Source organism: Arachis stenosperma, chromosome 10, assembly GCF_014773155.1.
Source record: "Arachis stenosperma cultivar V10309 chromosome 10, arast.V10309.gnm1.PFL2, whole genome shotgun sequence".
Classification (NCBI taxonomy): Eukaryota; Viridiplantae; Streptophyta; class Magnoliopsida; order Fabales; family Fabaceae; genus Arachis; species Arachis stenosperma.
The window spans coordinates 4,528,508-4,545,871 of NC_080386.1; the positions used below are offsets into that span (position 1 = coordinate 4,528,508).

Here is a 17,364-nt window from a genome sequence, read left to right on the forward strand (position 1 = left end):
ACACACCTAAATACCATCACGTGTCAGCGTGTCCAATCCAGTCTTATTCTTAACGTATATTCTTGAAATAAATTTAGATATAGTATATATTATTATTTATTAAAAAAATATTTTAAATATTTGATATAATTAAAATAAGACATTAAAAATAATTAAAAAATTAATTTATATTTTAATATCAATAAAATATCAAAACATCGTTATAATTTATCTAAAAAATATGTGTCTTATAAGATTTTAAAATTCGCATGTCAGAGTGTGTCGTGTCATATCATGTTCCGTATCCCTATTAGTTTCGGTGCATCACAGTATATATCATATAGTTGCCTTTTTGATGTACTTGAATACATGTATTGATTTAATTACCAGATGATCAAGCTAAGAGAGAAACAAAATATTAATCATCAATTAGAGCAGTATAATGATTATATAATTAATGATTCTTGACTCTGATCTTTCATAATAAGTTGGGGTCAAATTAATAAAACAATGCTTGTAAATGATGCAGGAACAAGAAGAAATAGTAGATTAAGTATATTAATTAGTTAATTATAAGAGATAAGTATTATTTTGGTCTTTAATCTTTTCACATAGCTGTAATAGTTTTATACACATTATCTATCCTTGATCTCTCTTCTACATAAAACTTAGGGTGTGTTTGACAAATGTGTTAGAGAAAAAAAAAAGTATATTTAAGTTTTTTAAAAGTTTTATTTTTATGTTGAGTAATTTTTATCTTTTTGAACGTAGAAATTCTGCCTGTAAACGTTCATAATTGTTAATTACTCTTGAAGAATTAGGTAAAAAAGTTAATTTTTTTTATCAATTTTATTCTTCATTTTTTTTATAAAAAAATACAGTAATTATTACTTTTACAGTAATTCTTTGTAATTCTTTCTACTTCTTCATGGTTCTTCGTTTCAATTTTTTTTCATAAAAATCATTCAAATTTATTTTAATCACTGACAAATTGAATATTTTAATTTTTTATTATTTTTAGTACTCATTTTTATATTTTAATTTTTATGTTTTTTTATTATATTTTTTATTTTATGATAAATATTTTTATATTATTTGTATAGTGTTATGATTTTTCATGTTATATTTTTATATGAGTTTTTTTATCATTTATTATACTATTTTTTATTTTTTTTTGCCTTTGTTCGTATAATTTTTTATTTATTTTACTATATTTCTTTTATTCATATGACAAATGTTGTTGACCTTTTTTTAGAGAAAGTCTAGGGAGCCAGCAATTTTTGTGTTTTGTGGCCAGCATTTAACCATCAAAAGAAAAGTGAGTGATCTCTTACCATTGGATGTAATCTCACATCATTAAAAATACTATTGATAGCCAATTGATGGTTACAAAATACAAAGTTGCTGGCCCCTAACATCCTCTCATTTATATTTTTTTACAGTGCTCTAATTTTTCAGGTATTTTAATAATTTTTATGATATTTTTATTATTTTTTGTTCATATAATTTTTTTTATTCTTTATTGCATTGTATGTATGTTGTGTATGAATTTTTTTTATTTAATTTTATTTATATGAATTTTATTTACTTTTATGGTATTTTTTATATGATATATATTGTTGGTTTTATGAAATTTTTATTATTTTTTATTTTTATGATTTTTTTATTTCTTTGATGTACTCTATAAAAAAGGATAAAATAAATAAAAAATTAATTATAAATAATAATAGAGGCATAAATAATAACAATTTATAATCCAAAATAATACTAAATTAAAAAATACTGACTGTACTAAAAAATTATAGAATATTTTCTTTTTGTTTGACATTATAAAATTTATAGTACTCTTTTTCATAATTTTATTTTTTATTGCATTTATTTTATTTATGTGATAAATATTTTTTATATTATTTTTATTATTGTTCTAATTTTGTATGTATATAAAAAAGTTATTTAAATTGATATCTCTTTTAGTAATTTTTCATCTAAAAGTAAATTTAAATAGTATAATTTAAATAACATTTATTTTACTATAATCAATTTTAATATAAAAATTGTCAAACATAAATCACATTAACCCAAACTTATTTTTTAATAAAATTAATTTTATGTACAAACTATAATTCAAAAACACAATTAATTAACACATTCGTGTGTAACTTCTTGAAAGCCATAGATTTTATCATTAATCTCTTTCTCAGTTATGCATTTGTGAATGGCATAATAATATATATAAAAAATTAAAAATCAGTAAACAAGTTATTATTAATATAGTTCCTCGAAGTGCTAATATTATTTTATTTAATTTAATGTCTACAATTTTATATATTTTTATAATTTATTTTTAATTATTAATTTTAAATTAATAATTTTAAAAATAAAAATATAAAAAAATTTTAAATTCAATAAAAAAGTAAGTGAACAGAATATTTAATATATTTAATATTATTTAATTATTCTAACCATAATTAATAAATACAAAATAAAGTAACTGATAATTATTAAAATTGTACACGATAACATTATTAGAATGTTTTAAGTTGATTTTATTTTGGCTCTTAAATATTATTGTTATTTGATGTATTAATCTTTACTTTGTTAGGGTAAAAGATTTGTTAATTATCTAAAAAATACTAATGTGTAATACTAACTGCAGACTGTTTTAGTTTTTAATTAGAAGGAAAACATAGCATGCATACAAGGGAAAAAAAAAAGAACGTTCTTATAAGCTAAAATTAATTCATAACCACAAAAAACTACAAGATTAACAAGAACGATAATAGGAAGTGCAAATTTATAGTACATACTACATATTAAAAAAGAAATGATATTTGCATGCACCATTTTTATAATTATTTTCTCTTTTTTTTTAACGAAAATTTAAAGGTGTATAGCAAAAAATGAAGAGAAAAATTGGTGCATATAACATTGGTTGTAATTAGATAGAAAGGACGATGGCCTTGAAGGTTTCCTTTAGGACTGTAAAGACAAACAACAATGGTGCACTTGGCCATGGAGCATAGTGTTTCTGGGCATTTAGCATTAGCGCATCCAACATGAATAGTTTCTCTCCAAACAACTTGAATGTATTCTTCACACTTACCACCAATACACGAGTTGGATTTATGGTCGTAGTACTTTTTTTGTGCCACCCACCTCTCTACCGCTGTTGCTGCTGTAGCGTGCTCAGCAGATTCATACTGCAGCATAAGATTCTGGCCGTAGATAGGTGACTTGGATGGCGGTGGTTTTCCCCTGCAGATTTCGAGGCTTTTATTCACAAACTTTTGAGCTTTCTTTTTTAGTTTCACATCCCATTTCAGCGGAGGAACCCCAACCATTGCTCGTGCAGTGTTGTGGCCTCTCAAATACTCTTCTGGAGGCTCTGCCTCATTAGCTACCAAAGCTACGATGCACAATGGCAATAATATGCTTGCAAAACTTATTATTACCATCATAATTCTCATTTTGTTATTCTCTGCCAGTGCTTGCCAAATATTAGTCTATAATATTGTAATGAATAATGGCTATATGTACATATATATATATATATGAGAAGTACGGACACTTTGTTGAATTGTGGTATTAGTGTGTTGGATATATTTCGGATACGACACTCATTGATACTTGTCTGATATACATGTGTATTGTGTCTAATCGTATCTTAATAAAAAATAAATTTTTTTTATCTATACACGTTTGAACACACCTAAATATCATCACGTGTTAGCGTGTCCAATCCAGTCTTATTTTTAAAGTATATTCTTGAAATAAATTTAGATATAGTATATATTATTATTTATTAAAAAAATATTTTAATATTTGATATAATTAAAATAAAACATTAAAAATAATTAAAAAATTAATTTATATTTTAATATCAATAAAATATCAAAACATCATTATAATTTATTTAAAAAATATGTATTTTATAAGATTTTAAAATTCGCATGTCAGAGTGTTTCGTGTCGTATCATGTTCCGTATCCTTATTAGTTTCGGTGCATCACAGTATATATCATATAGTTGCCTTTTTGATGTACTTGAATACATGTATTGATTTAATTACCAGATGATCAAGCTAAGAGAGAAACAAAATATTAATCATCAATTAGAGCAGTATAATGATTATATAATTAATGATTCTTGACTCTGATCTTTCATAATAAGTTGGGGTCAAATTAATAAAACAATGCTTGTAAATGATGCAGGAACAAGAAGAAATAGTAGATTAAGTATATTAATTAGTTAATTATAAGAGGTAAGTATTATTTTGGTCTCTAATGTTTAGGGTCCGAATTGAAATAATCTCTGATATATTTTTTTTATTTAGAATCGTTCTTAATATTGTATTTGATTTTAAAATCGTGTTTTTGACTTTTTATGGACAAAAATATCCTTCACCACCATTACTTTTATCACCACATCCTTTACTCCTACCAAATACCAATAATCAGATTCAAAAACACCAACAATAACACATTATTCAAATTCAAAAACAACAACATTAAATTCAACAACAAAATTAACCCACAACAACAATAAAATAAAAAAACAAAACAAAATCGAAATTAGAAGCAGAAATAGAAGTAAAAACAAAAACAGAATCATACACAGAAGCAGACGCAGAAGCAGAATCAGAAGCAGAAGCAGAAGCTCAAGCAGAAGCAAAAGCAGAAGTCGAATCAGAAACAGAACCGAAGCAAGAAGCAGAGCTAAAGCAAGAAGCAGAAGCCGAAGTAGAAGCAGAATCACGGGGAAGTGCAGCGGCGAGAACGCGAAGTGGCGGCGAGGTCGGTAGCAGTGGCGACAGTGGCGGAGCGCAACGACAAGCTCTTTCCCTGGCTCACGTGTCCTCTCACCCTCAGCGAGCTCTGCTTCCTAAAGACGACAGCGATGTCGGCTCCAAATTTCGCCGGCGCCGTCCCCCTTTCCCCTCTTTTTCTTTCCTCCCCCCGGTCATTTACCCTTTTCCTTCCTCCCCTCGCCTCCTTTTCCCTTTTCCTTTCTCCTACTCATGTTCTTTTCTTTTATTTTTTTATTTTATAATTTTTTTATTAGGATAGAAGTAATTTAGTAATAAAATAAAAAAATTTATTTGAAGGGACGATTTTAAAATCAAATATAACATTGAAGACGATTCTAAATAAAAAATTACATCAGAGACGGTTTCGATTCTGACTCTAAATGTTAGGGACCAAAACAATACTTACTCCTAATTATAATAAGGAGATACAAATTTTTATATTATTTAAGATATATAATAAATTTTGTGTTATGTATTAATTTTACACTATTTAAATTATAAAGACTTTTTTTCTACTAATATAAATAGCAAATGTACTCTTTGATTTTAAAGTGAATGTGAGTTGAATATAATATAAATTTTGTATTTATTTTATTCTAGACTCTTTTAGAAGTAATAAGTCTATTTTATATCTTTAACTTGATTAACTAAAATAAATTTTCATAATAAGATTATTAATCTCGTTAACATTGATAAATCTAAACTATGTTACTATAATGGAGGTATTAATCTCACCAAAATTAGTATTCTAAACAACATTTTGGAATTAATAATATAAGAAAAAGAAATATAAACATAATTTTTCTTAAAAAATAGCTATTTGTATTTCTAAAATTATATCATATATGTATGGTTTAACTTGATATAAATGTTTGATTTAAAAACTGGTTACCAGCAGAGTCCAATGTTACTTGGGTAGCGCTGGCATCGAAGTTTGTGGATGCAAAGGAGATAAAGGATCTTAGACCGATCAGTATGATTGGGTGCGTCTATAAGGTTATATCAAAAGTTATGACAAGAAAAATGAGGATTGTAATGCCAGGGCTAGTTGGAGAATCACAGAGTGCATTCGTCAAGGGAAGAAGGATACATGATGGAGCACTGATAGTGTGTGAGACTGTACAATGGCTAAAACTGAAGAAGAAGGCCTCAGCAATCATCAAACTGGACTTCCGAAAAGCCTATGAAAGATTCAAATGGAACTTTATTGATATTGTACTAGAAAAGATGGGGTTCGGGAGAAGATGGAGGGCATGGATCGCAAGTGCATTAGATCAGCATCTATTTCCATAATGGTCAACGGGGCACCATCGAAACCTTTCAAGATGGAAAGGGGACTTCGACAAGGCAACATGTTATCACCATTTCTATTTGTGCTTGTTGTAGATGTGTTGAACAGGATGATAGGGGAGGCGGTAAGGAATAGGAGAATAGCCACTCTCTTAGTCGGTAGGGATAATATAGAGCTATCATACCTTCAGTTTGCTGATGACACTATATTATTTTGTCCGCTGGAGGAGGAGACGGTCAGAAATTACAGGAGACTCTTGAGGTGCTTTGAAGTAATGTTCGGATTGAGTATCAATTTTGACAAGTCCAGTTTGATACTGGTGAATTGTAGCCAGGAGTTGGTTGATCGAATGTGCCAATTATTAGGGTGCCAGGCGGCAAGTCTATCAGTGAAGTACTTGGGTATTGAACTAGGAGCAAACCCAAAGCTAGTTAAAACATGGAAGCCAGTAATAGATAAAGTGGAGGAGAAACTTAGTATGTGAAAAGCAAAGGTGCTCAGCAAAGCCGGGAAGTTGGTCCTCATCAAGTCGGTGATTAATAGTCTGCCTACTTATTATTTGAGCTTGTATAAAATGCTGGCTACAGTGACAAAAAAAATAATTTCATTGCAAAGGAGGTTCTTTTGGGGGAAGGATGATGGACAGCCTGGGATGACACTTGTTAAGTGGGAGTTGGTATAGGCACCGAAGAAACTCGGGGGTTAGGTGTGGGAGATGCGATGCTTCGTAATACCGCTTTATTGTTTAAATAGTGGTGGAGACTTTCTAAGGAGGATTGTCCTTTGTGGAAGAAGGTTGTATGCTCCTGCAATAATCTGAATCCTGGACAGTTACTGTCTACTCAAACTATACCAGCAAAAGGGGGCCCGCGTGTGGAGAGATATATGTCACTTGCAAATAAAAGAGCAACAGGTCAGACAAAAGATGATTGACGGTCTGGCTATGGAAGTAGGTAATGGTAAATCAACCAGATTTTGGGAAGATACATGGTTACAGTCGAGAAAGCTGAAAGACTCCTTTCCGAGGCGCTACTTGGTTTCAAATAACAAAGGGTCCGTGATTGAGGACTGTGGGTTTTGAGATGAGATATAGTGGGTTTGGAGCTTCCAGTGGAGGAGGGAACTCCGCCAATGGGAGTCTGACAGTTTGAACCAACTGCTAGATATCTTGCGAGCTATGAGATTGATAGAAGGCGCACAAGATAGAGTGGTGTGGAAATTTGATAAGGAAGGCATTTATACTACTATCTCATTTGTGTAGGTGTTGCAGGTACAGACTGTGACGAAAGATATCCTCAGTTATAAGTTCACGAAGGAATCTGGAAAAGACTAGTTCCCCTCGAGTAGAGTTATTTACTTGGTTTGTACTTGTAGGACGAGTTAATACAAAGGATCGACTGAGCATGATGAGTTTGGAAAACACTAATTTAAATTGATGATGATCAAACATTATTAACAGCAAAATTAATAATCTATTTTGATTCATATATGTTAATTAATTAATTTTGTTGTGCAGATTTTTGTTGGGCCGAAAATAAAGGAAATCTACAGCAAGCCCAGTTTGATTAAAAATTATTTAGCATTCATACAAATGGTTTTAATCATTGAGGCTGAATTGGTTTGGGCCAGCTTTACTCATTAATGATACAAGCCCAATTAGTTTGAATGAATCAAAATTTTATTGGGACAAATTAAGCTTTATTGCTACAAAGCCCAATCTCAATTTTGATGAATGTTTCCAATGCATGATCCGAATCCACTAAGCATAGAAAGCAAAGTTCCATTGCTTCCAACGGAACTCCTTTGCTCATCATGATGGATTTCAAATTTATTAGAGTAAAGTTAATTATTGCATGGGAACTATGAGAGAGAAATTGACAAATTGATTTGATTACAAGCACCAAAGCTACACGCTTGTCAGCAAAGAGAAAGGGAAATTAATTCACTTTTATTCTTTATCTTTTGGTTCATTAACCACTATTCATAATTTCTCTTTCCTCTCTCTCATCCATCTCTTTCTCTTCTTCGGTTATTACACAGGAAACAATGGTGGCCATGGAAGCAAAAATGAGCTACCGAAAGGAAGGGAAAGCAAGCCTAAAGTCCATCACAATGATGACAAGAAATCATACTAAAATAAAAATGAGCTGTGGCTGAGATTTTCACCAAATGTGGTTAGATTTGATGAGGTAATCTCGAGCTCTTCATGCTCAAAGAGGAAGATGAAGATTTGGCCAGAAAGGGAGATTCTTGAAGCATGACTTGTCTTTGATTCTGCTCAACCACCACAGGAAGTAGCTAGAGTGGCGAAGTGATGGTTGAGGCAGAGATTGAAGCAGATGAAGTCATCATCATCATGAAGCATCAAGGGCCAGAAATCCATCTTGGAGAGCAAGCCAATGATGGAGAGCTCGGATTGATGAAGAGTAATGATCAAGAAAGGACTAGAGGTAATTGCATGTTGGATTTTGCATGGTTATCTCTTCTCTCTCTATGTGGCCGAACCGGTTCAGTGTTGAAGGAGGAAGAAGTTGGTTCGGTTTTTGGCTTCAATAGTGGAAGCTTCCATCTTCTATAATAAGAGAGAACAGCCACTGTTTGAAGCAAGGAGAAAATTTGAGAGTGCAAGGCACAGAGTTCTCAGAGCTACCTGAGCTAACAGTTTTCTCTTCTCCTTCAATGTATTCTGTTTTGTAATTTTCTGTTTAATTTTGTCATGTCTTGAGTCTCATGGAAAAAAGGCAACAAGTGAGGTTTGTATGAAAAAGCCATAGAGCGAAAAAAGGCAGAGAGTGCAAAATTAAAAGAAAAAGCCATAGATGTCTTAGAGTTCCTTTGTTCATCTATGTTGTGTTTCTTGATTCTGTGGGAATCCCCTTGTAAGTTGGGTTAGCACTTTACAAGTTGTAATCAGATTGATTATAGTGAAATTCCATCATGTTTGTGATGGAGACTGGATGTAGGCTGCACTGCACTTAGCAGCTGAACCAGGATATATCTGGTGTAATCTTCTTCTCCTTTCTACTCCATTTCTGTTTCTACTACACAGGAGCAAAATCCAAAATTATCTCGTGCCAAGTGACGAGACAAAAAGAAAAGTCTCGTGGCTAAGGACGAGACAAAAAGAAAAGTCTCATGGCTAAGGACGAGACAAAAGAAAAAGTCTCGTGTGCAGTGATGAGATAAAAAGATTAAAAGTTTCCAGAATTGGTCCAACAAGTCAACAAGTGCAATCAAGCAAAAAGGGGGCTAAGATTCAACCCCCCTTCTCTTAGCCACTGAAACCATCAATTGGTATCAGAGCTTGGTCTCAAAGAGATCAAGCTTTGCAGCTTGGAGTAAAGATCCTCATGGCGGAAAACAGTGGCGTAAATGTGGTGTCCTATAATCTGACCGAAGGACAATCAAGCAACAGACCTCCTCTTTTCAATGGGAAAAATTATACCTATTGGAAGGAGAGGATGAAGATATTTGTACAAGCAGTGGATTACAGACTTTGGAAGATTATCCTGGAAGGGCCTCAATTTCCAACTACCACAAATGCTGAAGGAGTGGTCACCCTCAAACCAGAAGCAAGATGGACCGAGGAGGATAGGAAGAAGGTAGAGTTAAATGCCAAGGCAGTAAACCTGCTCAAATGTGCTATCAGCTTTGAGGAGTACCGACGGGTATCACGATGCACAACGGTAAAAGAAATCTGGGACAAGCTACAAATCACTCATGAAGGAACCACCATTGTAAAGAAGACTCGGACAGACATGTTGAACAGAGAATATGAAATATTTGCAATGGAGGAAGGAGAGTCCATTGATGAACTATTCGAACGGTTCAACACTATCATTGTTGGCTTAGATGCTCTGGGAATTACACATTTTGATTCTGTGCTTGTGAGAAGAGTGCTGAGATGTCTCACTAAAGAGTGGGAAACAAAAGCTTTAATTATTTCTGAGAGTAGTAATCTTGATTCCATGACACTTGATGATTTGAGAGAAATTTTTCTTGCTTTTGAAAACTCCTATTTGAAAAAAGATTCAAAAAAGAAAGGAATTGCTTTTTCTTCTGTGACTAACCCTCTGGATGATGAATCCAGCGATAATTCTTCTAAAAATGAATTTGTGTTATTTGCAAAAAAAATTCAGGAAAATGATGAAACTCAAAGGCAAAGGCAGCAGCTCAAGGAGGATGAAGAAAGACCTTAGCAAAGTAATCTGTTACAATTGCAAGGAAATGGGGCATTTTAAATCCGATTGTCCCAAGTTAAAGAAGGAGGAAAAGCCAAAAAAGGGAAAGAAGAAGGGACTGATGGCTTCATGGGAAGATTTGGAAAATGACTCAGATGATGATGATGAAGAGACTTAAACTAAGTCACTACCATGTCTCATGGCAGATCACATAGATCAGGTAGTCTTTCATAACCCTGACACTGAAGACCTTCATCTTATGATAGATCATCTTTCTAAAAAAATAAGATATTTTCTGCTTGATAACCAAGATCTTGAACAACAAATTACCATTCTTAAAGCTGAAAATAGTTTTCTCAAAGAAAAGCTAAGGGAGGCCGAAACTGCTTGTGATCTTGTGGAAGAAAATAGGCAGTTGAAAGCTCAACTTAGAAGTTGTGAAAATGATCATTCGGTAGTTGCATATGTAAACTGTTTTAAGGATAATGAAGAGTTGCTAAAAAAGGTTAGAAACCTTGAAAATGACTTAGCCAAGTTCACTCAAAGTTCTGAAAATTTAAATCAAATATTGGCTAGTCAAAAACCACTCTTTGATAAAAACTGGTTTGGGGTTTTATAAATCGGATGAGAAACCTTCTTTTGAAAATAAAGCTTCATCTTCTAATGATACAAGGTTTCAAGATCCCACTTATTTTAACAAAACAGCAACTCCAAGGTTTTGTAGGCTATGCAACCGAAAGGGTCATTTTCCCATTCAATGTTTTTTTGGTGAAAGAATGATTGGTGATAAAGTTTACAAAGTTGTTTTTTATTACAATGGTTTGGGACATAGGAGATGGTTTAATGTGAAAGGATCCAAGAAGATTTGGATACCAAAGGTTACTTGAGTTCATTTTGTAGGTATGCCTAGCATCCAAGAGGAAGGAAAACATGGGGTACATGGACAGCGGATGCTCTAGGCACATGACCGGAAAGACAACCTTCTTCATAAAGCTTGATGAGTATGATGGAGGACTTGTCACTTTTGGTGATGATGAGAAAGGAAAGATAGTGGCTGTTGGTAAAGTTGGTAAAATTTTCTCTTCTTGTATAAATGATGTTCTCCTTGTAAATGATTTGAAACATAATTTACTTAGTGTAAGTCAATTGTGTGATTTAGGTTTTGAAGTTATTTTTAGAAAATTTGTGTGTTTGGTTGTGTGTGAAAAAACTGGGGATATTTTGTTTGAAGCTATGAGATGCAACAATGTGTATGGATTAACTCTTAAGGACTTAAAAGAACAAAATGTAACATGCTTTACTTCTTTTGAATCTGAAAAATGGCTATGGCATAGAAAGTTGAGTCATGCTAGCATGTACCAAATTTCTAAGCTAGTAAAGAAAAATTTGGTTAGAGGAATTCCCAAAATCAAATTTGATAAGGATCTTACTTGTGATGCTTGTCAATTAGGCAAACAAGTTAAATCCTCTTTTAAACCAAAAGATGAAATTTCAACCAAAAGGCCATTAGAGATGTTACACATTGATCTTTTTGGTCCAACGAGAACTCAAAGTTTAGGAGGTAAACACTATGGTTTAGTGGTGGTGGATGATTACTCTAGATTTGGTTGGGTACTTTTTCTTTCTCATAAAAATAATGCTTTTCATGCTTTCTCAACCCTTTTCAAGAAAATTCAAAATGAAAAGGATTTAAAAGTAGCCCATTTGAGAAGTGATCACGGAAAAGAATTTGAAAACCAAGATTTTGAAAAATTCTGTGATGACTTTGGAATTACTCATAATTTTTCATGTCCTAGAACACCTCAACAAAATGGGGTTGTTGAAAGAAGGAATAGAAGCCTTCAAGAGATGACTAGGGCTATGTTATGTGAGAATGAGGTTCTTAAATTTTTATGGGCTGAAGCTGTAAATACAGCATGCTATATTTTGAATAGAACAATAATTAGAAAAGGGTTGAAAAGAACTCCTTATGAACTATGGAAAGGAACCCCTCCAAATCTTAAGTATTTTTTCATGTTTTTGGATGCAAATGTTTTGTACTTAACAACAAAGAAAATCTTGGCAAGTTTGATCCAAAATCTTATGAAGGAATGTTTGTTGGATACTCCACCACTAGCAAGGCCTATAAGATTTATCTCAAAGAACATAGGACCATAGAGGAATCCATACATGTTACTTTTTGTGATTCTAACTTAATTCCCAGTACTGTGATAGAAAATGATTCAGATTGTTAAGAAGATGGAACAAGTAAAGAAAATTCCAAATCTGTGCAAAATGAAGAATCTGTCAGCCCAATTTTGTCTCGTCAGATTGGAGGAGACATTTCCATTTTGTCTCCTGAGCAAGCACGAGCAACTGAAACAGTGAGACCACCAGAAGTTCCTCAAAGCTCTACACCTGTTCGAAAGCCTAGAGAATGGAAGTCTATGAGGGGTTATCCTCATGACTTCATCATTGGTGACCCCTCTCAAGGTGTAACAACAAGATCCTCCACCAAAAGGCAAACCGAACCTAGCAACTTTGCTCTCTTGTCACAAATGGAGCCCAACAATATTAAACAAGTGATGAGCGGATAATTTGTACGCTTTTTGGCATTGTTTTTAGTATGTTTTTAGTATGATCTAGTTAGTTTTTAGTATATTTCTATTAATTTTTAATTAAAATTCACTTTTCTGGACTTTACTATGAGTTTGTGTGTTTTTCTGTGATTTCAGGTATTTTCTGGCTGAAATTGAGGGATCTGAGCAAAAATCTGATCCAGAGACTCAAAAGGACTGCAGATGCTGTTGGATTCTGACCTCCCTGCACTCGAAGTGGATTTTCTGGAGCTACAGAAGCCCAATTGGCGCGCTCTCAACGGCGTTGGAAAGTAGACATCCTGGGCTTTCCAGCAATATATGATAGTCCATACTTTGCCCAAGATTTGATGGCCCAAACCGGCGTTCAAAGTCACCTCAAGAAATTCCAGCGTTAAACGCCGGAACTGGCACCTAAATGGGAGTTAAACGCCCAAACTGGCATAAAAGCTGGCGTTTAACGCCAAGAGGAGTCTCTACACGAAAAATGCTTCATTGCTCAGCCCAAGCACACACCAAGTGGGCCCGGAAGTGGATTTTTATGTCATTTACTCATCTTTGTACACCTTAGGCTACTAGTTTTCTATAAATAGGACCTTTTACTATTGTATTAAGGAGAATCTTGGTAGCTATCTCTAAGTTTTATGCTATCTTAGATCATTGGGAGGCTGGCCTCACGGCCATGCCTAGACCTTGTTCTTATGTATTTTCAACGGTGGAGTTTCTACACACCATAGATTAAGGTGTGGAGCTCTGCTGTACCTCGAGTATTAATGCAATTACTATTGTTCTTCTATTCAATTCCGCTTGTTCTTGTTCCAAGATATCACCTGTTCTTCAACTTGATGAATGTGATGATCCGTGACACTCATCATCATTCTCACTCATGAGCAAGGTGACTGACAACCATTCTTGTTCTACAAGCAATTGAGGCTTAGTGAATATCTCTTGGATTTCTGATTGCATGATGCATGGTTGATCGCCTGACAACCGAGTGCTCGCCTGACAAACGAGCCAGCCATTCCGTGAGATCAGAGTCTTCGTGGTATAGGCGAGAACTGATGGCGGCATTCAAGAGAATCCGGAAGGTCTAACCTTGTCTGTGGTATTCTGAGTATGATTCAATGATTGAATGACTGTGACGTGCTTCAAACTCCTGAGGGCGGGGCGTTAGTGACAGACGCAAAAGAATCACTGGATTCTATTCCGGCCTGATTGAGAACCGACAGATGGTTAGCCTATGCTGTGACAGAGCATCAGGGACGTATTTCCAATGAGAGGATGGGAGGTAGCCATTGACAACGGTGAAACCCTACATGAGCTTGCCATGGAAAGGAGTAAGAAGGATTGGATGAAGACAGTAGGAAAGCAGAGAGACGGAAGGGAAGGCATCTTCATACGCTTGTCTGAAGCTCTTACACCAATGATATACATAAGTATCTCTATCTTTATCTTTATGCTTTATTCGTTTATCACTATACCCATTTGAGTCTGCCTGACTGAGATTTACAAGGTGACCATAGCTTGCTTCATACCACCAATCTCCGTGGGATCGACCCTTACTCGCGTAAGGTTTATTACTTGGACGACCCAGTGCACTTGCTGGTTAGTTGTGCGAAGTTGTGTTTATGCCATGGTATTGAGCACCAAGTCTTTGGAGCCATTACTAGGGATTGTTTATGTTTTGAAAAGTATTGATCACAATTTCGTGCACCAAGTTTTTGGCGCCGTTGCCGGGGATTGTTCTTGTGTATGGACAACTGACGGTTCATCTTGTTGCTTAGATTAGGCATTTATTTTTTTCGAAATTCTTGAAGATGAATTCTAGAGTTTCATGATGATTTGTTGAAATCTGGCTGGCTGTAAAGCCATGTCTAATTTCATTGGACCGAGGTTTCAACTTATCATCACAAGAGCTTGTTGATCTTGCTTTTGGAGCAGTGATCTGCTAAGGCTTGGCTGGCCTTTGGCCATGTCTAGTGTTTTGGACCGAAGCTTTCTTTGAAAGCTTGGCTGGCTGTGAAGCCATGTCTAATTCCTGGACCGGAGTCTTAGACTAGCATTGCACTGATTCCTGGAATTCTCATTAAGAATTTTGATGTTTTCACTTAATTTTCGAAAATCACAAAAAAAAATTCACAAAAACCATAAAAACCAAAAATATTTGATGTTTCTTGCTTGAGTCTAGTGTCTCATCTTAAGTTTGGTGTCAATTGCATGCATTCATTCATGTGTCTTAAGGATCTTCAAGTAATTCTTGATGATTTCTTACTCTGATCTTTGAATTCTTTTGACTTGAGTGTTTATGTGTCGCATATAGTGTCAGTAGTATACAAACTGCTAAGTTTGGTGTCTTGCATGCATTGTTATTTGATTCCTGTTGCATTTTGATTATTAAAAATCCAAAAATATTTTTTATTTGTGTCTTTTCAAGTCAATAATACAGAGAATTGAAGATTCAGAACATACTACAGAGGAATTATACAGAAAAAGCTGGGCATTCAAAAATGCCCAGTGAAGAAGGCAGACTGGCGTTTAAACGCCAGCCAAGGTACCTGGTTGGGCGTTTAACGCCCAAAAAGGGTGCATTTTGGGCGTTAAACACCAGAATGGATACCATTCTGGGCGTTTAACGCCAGGATGGTGCTAGGGGGAAGATTTTGTTTTTCAAATCAATTTTTTTTCAAGTTATCAAAGTTTTTCAAAATCAAATCTTTTTCAAATCATATCTTTTCAATCAAATGTTTTCAAAATTAATTTCTTTCCTTTTTCAAAGATACTTACTAACAATTAATGATTTGATTCAAAATTTCAAGATTGTTGCCCTTTCTGTTGAGAAAGGTTTAATGTTTTGAATCATATCTTTTCTTGTTAGGCAAGTCATTAATTTTTTAAAATCAAATCTTTTTAAATTGTTTTCAAAATCAAATCTTCTTAAAATGTTTTTCAAATCATATCTTCTCAATCACATCTTTTTTAAAACCAATCATATTTTTTTTATCACATCCTTTTCAAAATAGTTTTCAATCAAATCTTTTTAACTTCTAATTTCAAAATCTTTTTCAAAAATCACTTGATTTCTTTTCCACTTTGAGTTTTCGAAAATTATCAATCAATTTTTCAAAATGTTTTTGACATCTTTTTAATTAATTTTCGAAAATTCTCTTCCCCTCTTCTCACACCCTTCTATTTATGGAGTACCACTCCTTCTCAATGCACAATTCGAACCTTATCTAATTAAAGTTCGAATTCTTCTTCTCCTTCTTCTTTCTATTTCTCTTTTCCTCTGACACCTCAAGGAATCTCTATACTGTGACATAGAGGATTCCACATTTTCTTGTTCTCTTCTCTTTCATATGAGCAGGAGCAGAGACAAAGGCATTCTTGTTGAAGCTGACCCTGAACCCGAAAGGACCTTGAAGAGAAAGCTAAGAGAAGCCAAAGCACAACTCTCTTTAGAGGACCTGACCGAATTCTTCAAAGAAGAAGAAGACATGGCAGCCGAAAACAACAATAATGCAAACAATGCACGGAAGGTGCTGGGTGACTTTACTGCACCCACTCCCGACTTCTACGGGAGAAGCATCTCTATCCCTGCCATTGGAGCAAACAACTTTGAGCTTAAGCCTCAATTAGTTTCTCTAATGCAACAGAATTGCAAGTTCCATGGACTTCCAATGGAAGATCCTCATCAGTTCTTAGCTGAATTCTTGCAAATCTGTGACACAGTCAAGACTAATGGGGTAGACCCTGAGGTCTATAGACTGATGCTATTCCCTTTTGCTGTAAGAGACAGAGCTAGAATATGGTTGGACTCTCAACCTAAAGAAAGTCTGGACTCTTGGGAAAAGCTAGTCAATGCCTTCTTGGCAAAGTTCTTTCCACCACAAAGATGGAGTAAGCTTAGAGTGGAAGTCCAAACCTTCAGACAGAAGGATGGAGAATCCCTCTATGAAGTTTGGGAAAGATACAAACAATTGATCAGAAGATGTCCTTCTGACATGCTTTCTGAATGGAGCATCATAGGTATTTTCTATGATGGTCTCTCTGAACTATCTAAGATGTCCTTGGATAGCTCTGCTGGAGGATCTCTTCATCTGAAGAAGACGCCTACAGAAGCTCAAGAGCTCATTGAAATGGTTGCAAATAACCAATTCATGTACACTTATGAGAGAAATCCTGTGAACAATGGGACAAGTCAGAAGAAAGGAGTTCTTGAGATTGATACTCTGAATGCCATTCTGGCTCAGAATAAAATATTGACTCAACAAGTCAATTTGATTTCTCAAAGTCTGTCTGGAATGCAAAATGCACCAAGCAGTACTAAGGATGCTTCATCTGAGGAAGAAGCTTATGATCCTGAAAACCCTTCAATGGAAGAGGTGAATTACCTAGGAGAACCCTATGGTAACACCTATAATTCTTCATGGAGAAATCACCCAAATCTCTCATGGAAGAATCAAGAGAGACCTCAACAAGGTTTCAATAACAATGGTGGAAGAAACAGGTTTAACAATGGCAAACCTTTTCC

General features: G+C 34.2%; 2 protein-coding genes across 2 annotated transcripts; one reads left to right on the forward strand and one right to left on the reverse strand.

Annotated features, from left to right (window-relative positions):
• Positions 1-2,828: 2,828 nt before the first annotated feature.
• Positions 2,829-3,466, reverse strand: LOC130954119 (pathogenesis-related protein 1B-like). The gene has a single exon (XM_057880856.1). The coding sequence runs from the start codon at positions 3,444-3,446 to the stop codon at positions 2,832-2,834; it is 615 nt and encodes a 204-aa protein (XP_057736839.1). The 5' UTR covers positions 3,447-3,466; the 3' UTR covers positions 2,829-2,831.
• A 2,611-nt stretch (positions 3,467-6,077) lies between these two features.
• Positions 6,078-6,560, forward strand: LOC130956618 (uncharacterized). The gene has a single exon (XM_057883648.1). It carries the CDS (start codon positions 6,078-6,080, stop codon positions 6,558-6,560), a length of 483 nt encoding a protein of 160 aa, XP_057739631.1.
• The last annotated feature ends 10,804 nt before the right edge of the window (positions 6,561-17,364 follow it).

Excerpts from the sequence above, each read along its gene's own strand:
- LOC130954119 (XM_057880856.1), bottom strand. The coding sequence starts at position 3,446 with ATGAGAATTATGATGGTAATAATAAGTTTTGCAAGCATATTATTGCCA.
- LOC130956618 (XM_057883648.1), top strand. The coding sequence starts at position 6,078 with ATGGTCAACGGGGCACCATCGAAACCTTTCAAGATGGAAAGGGGACTT.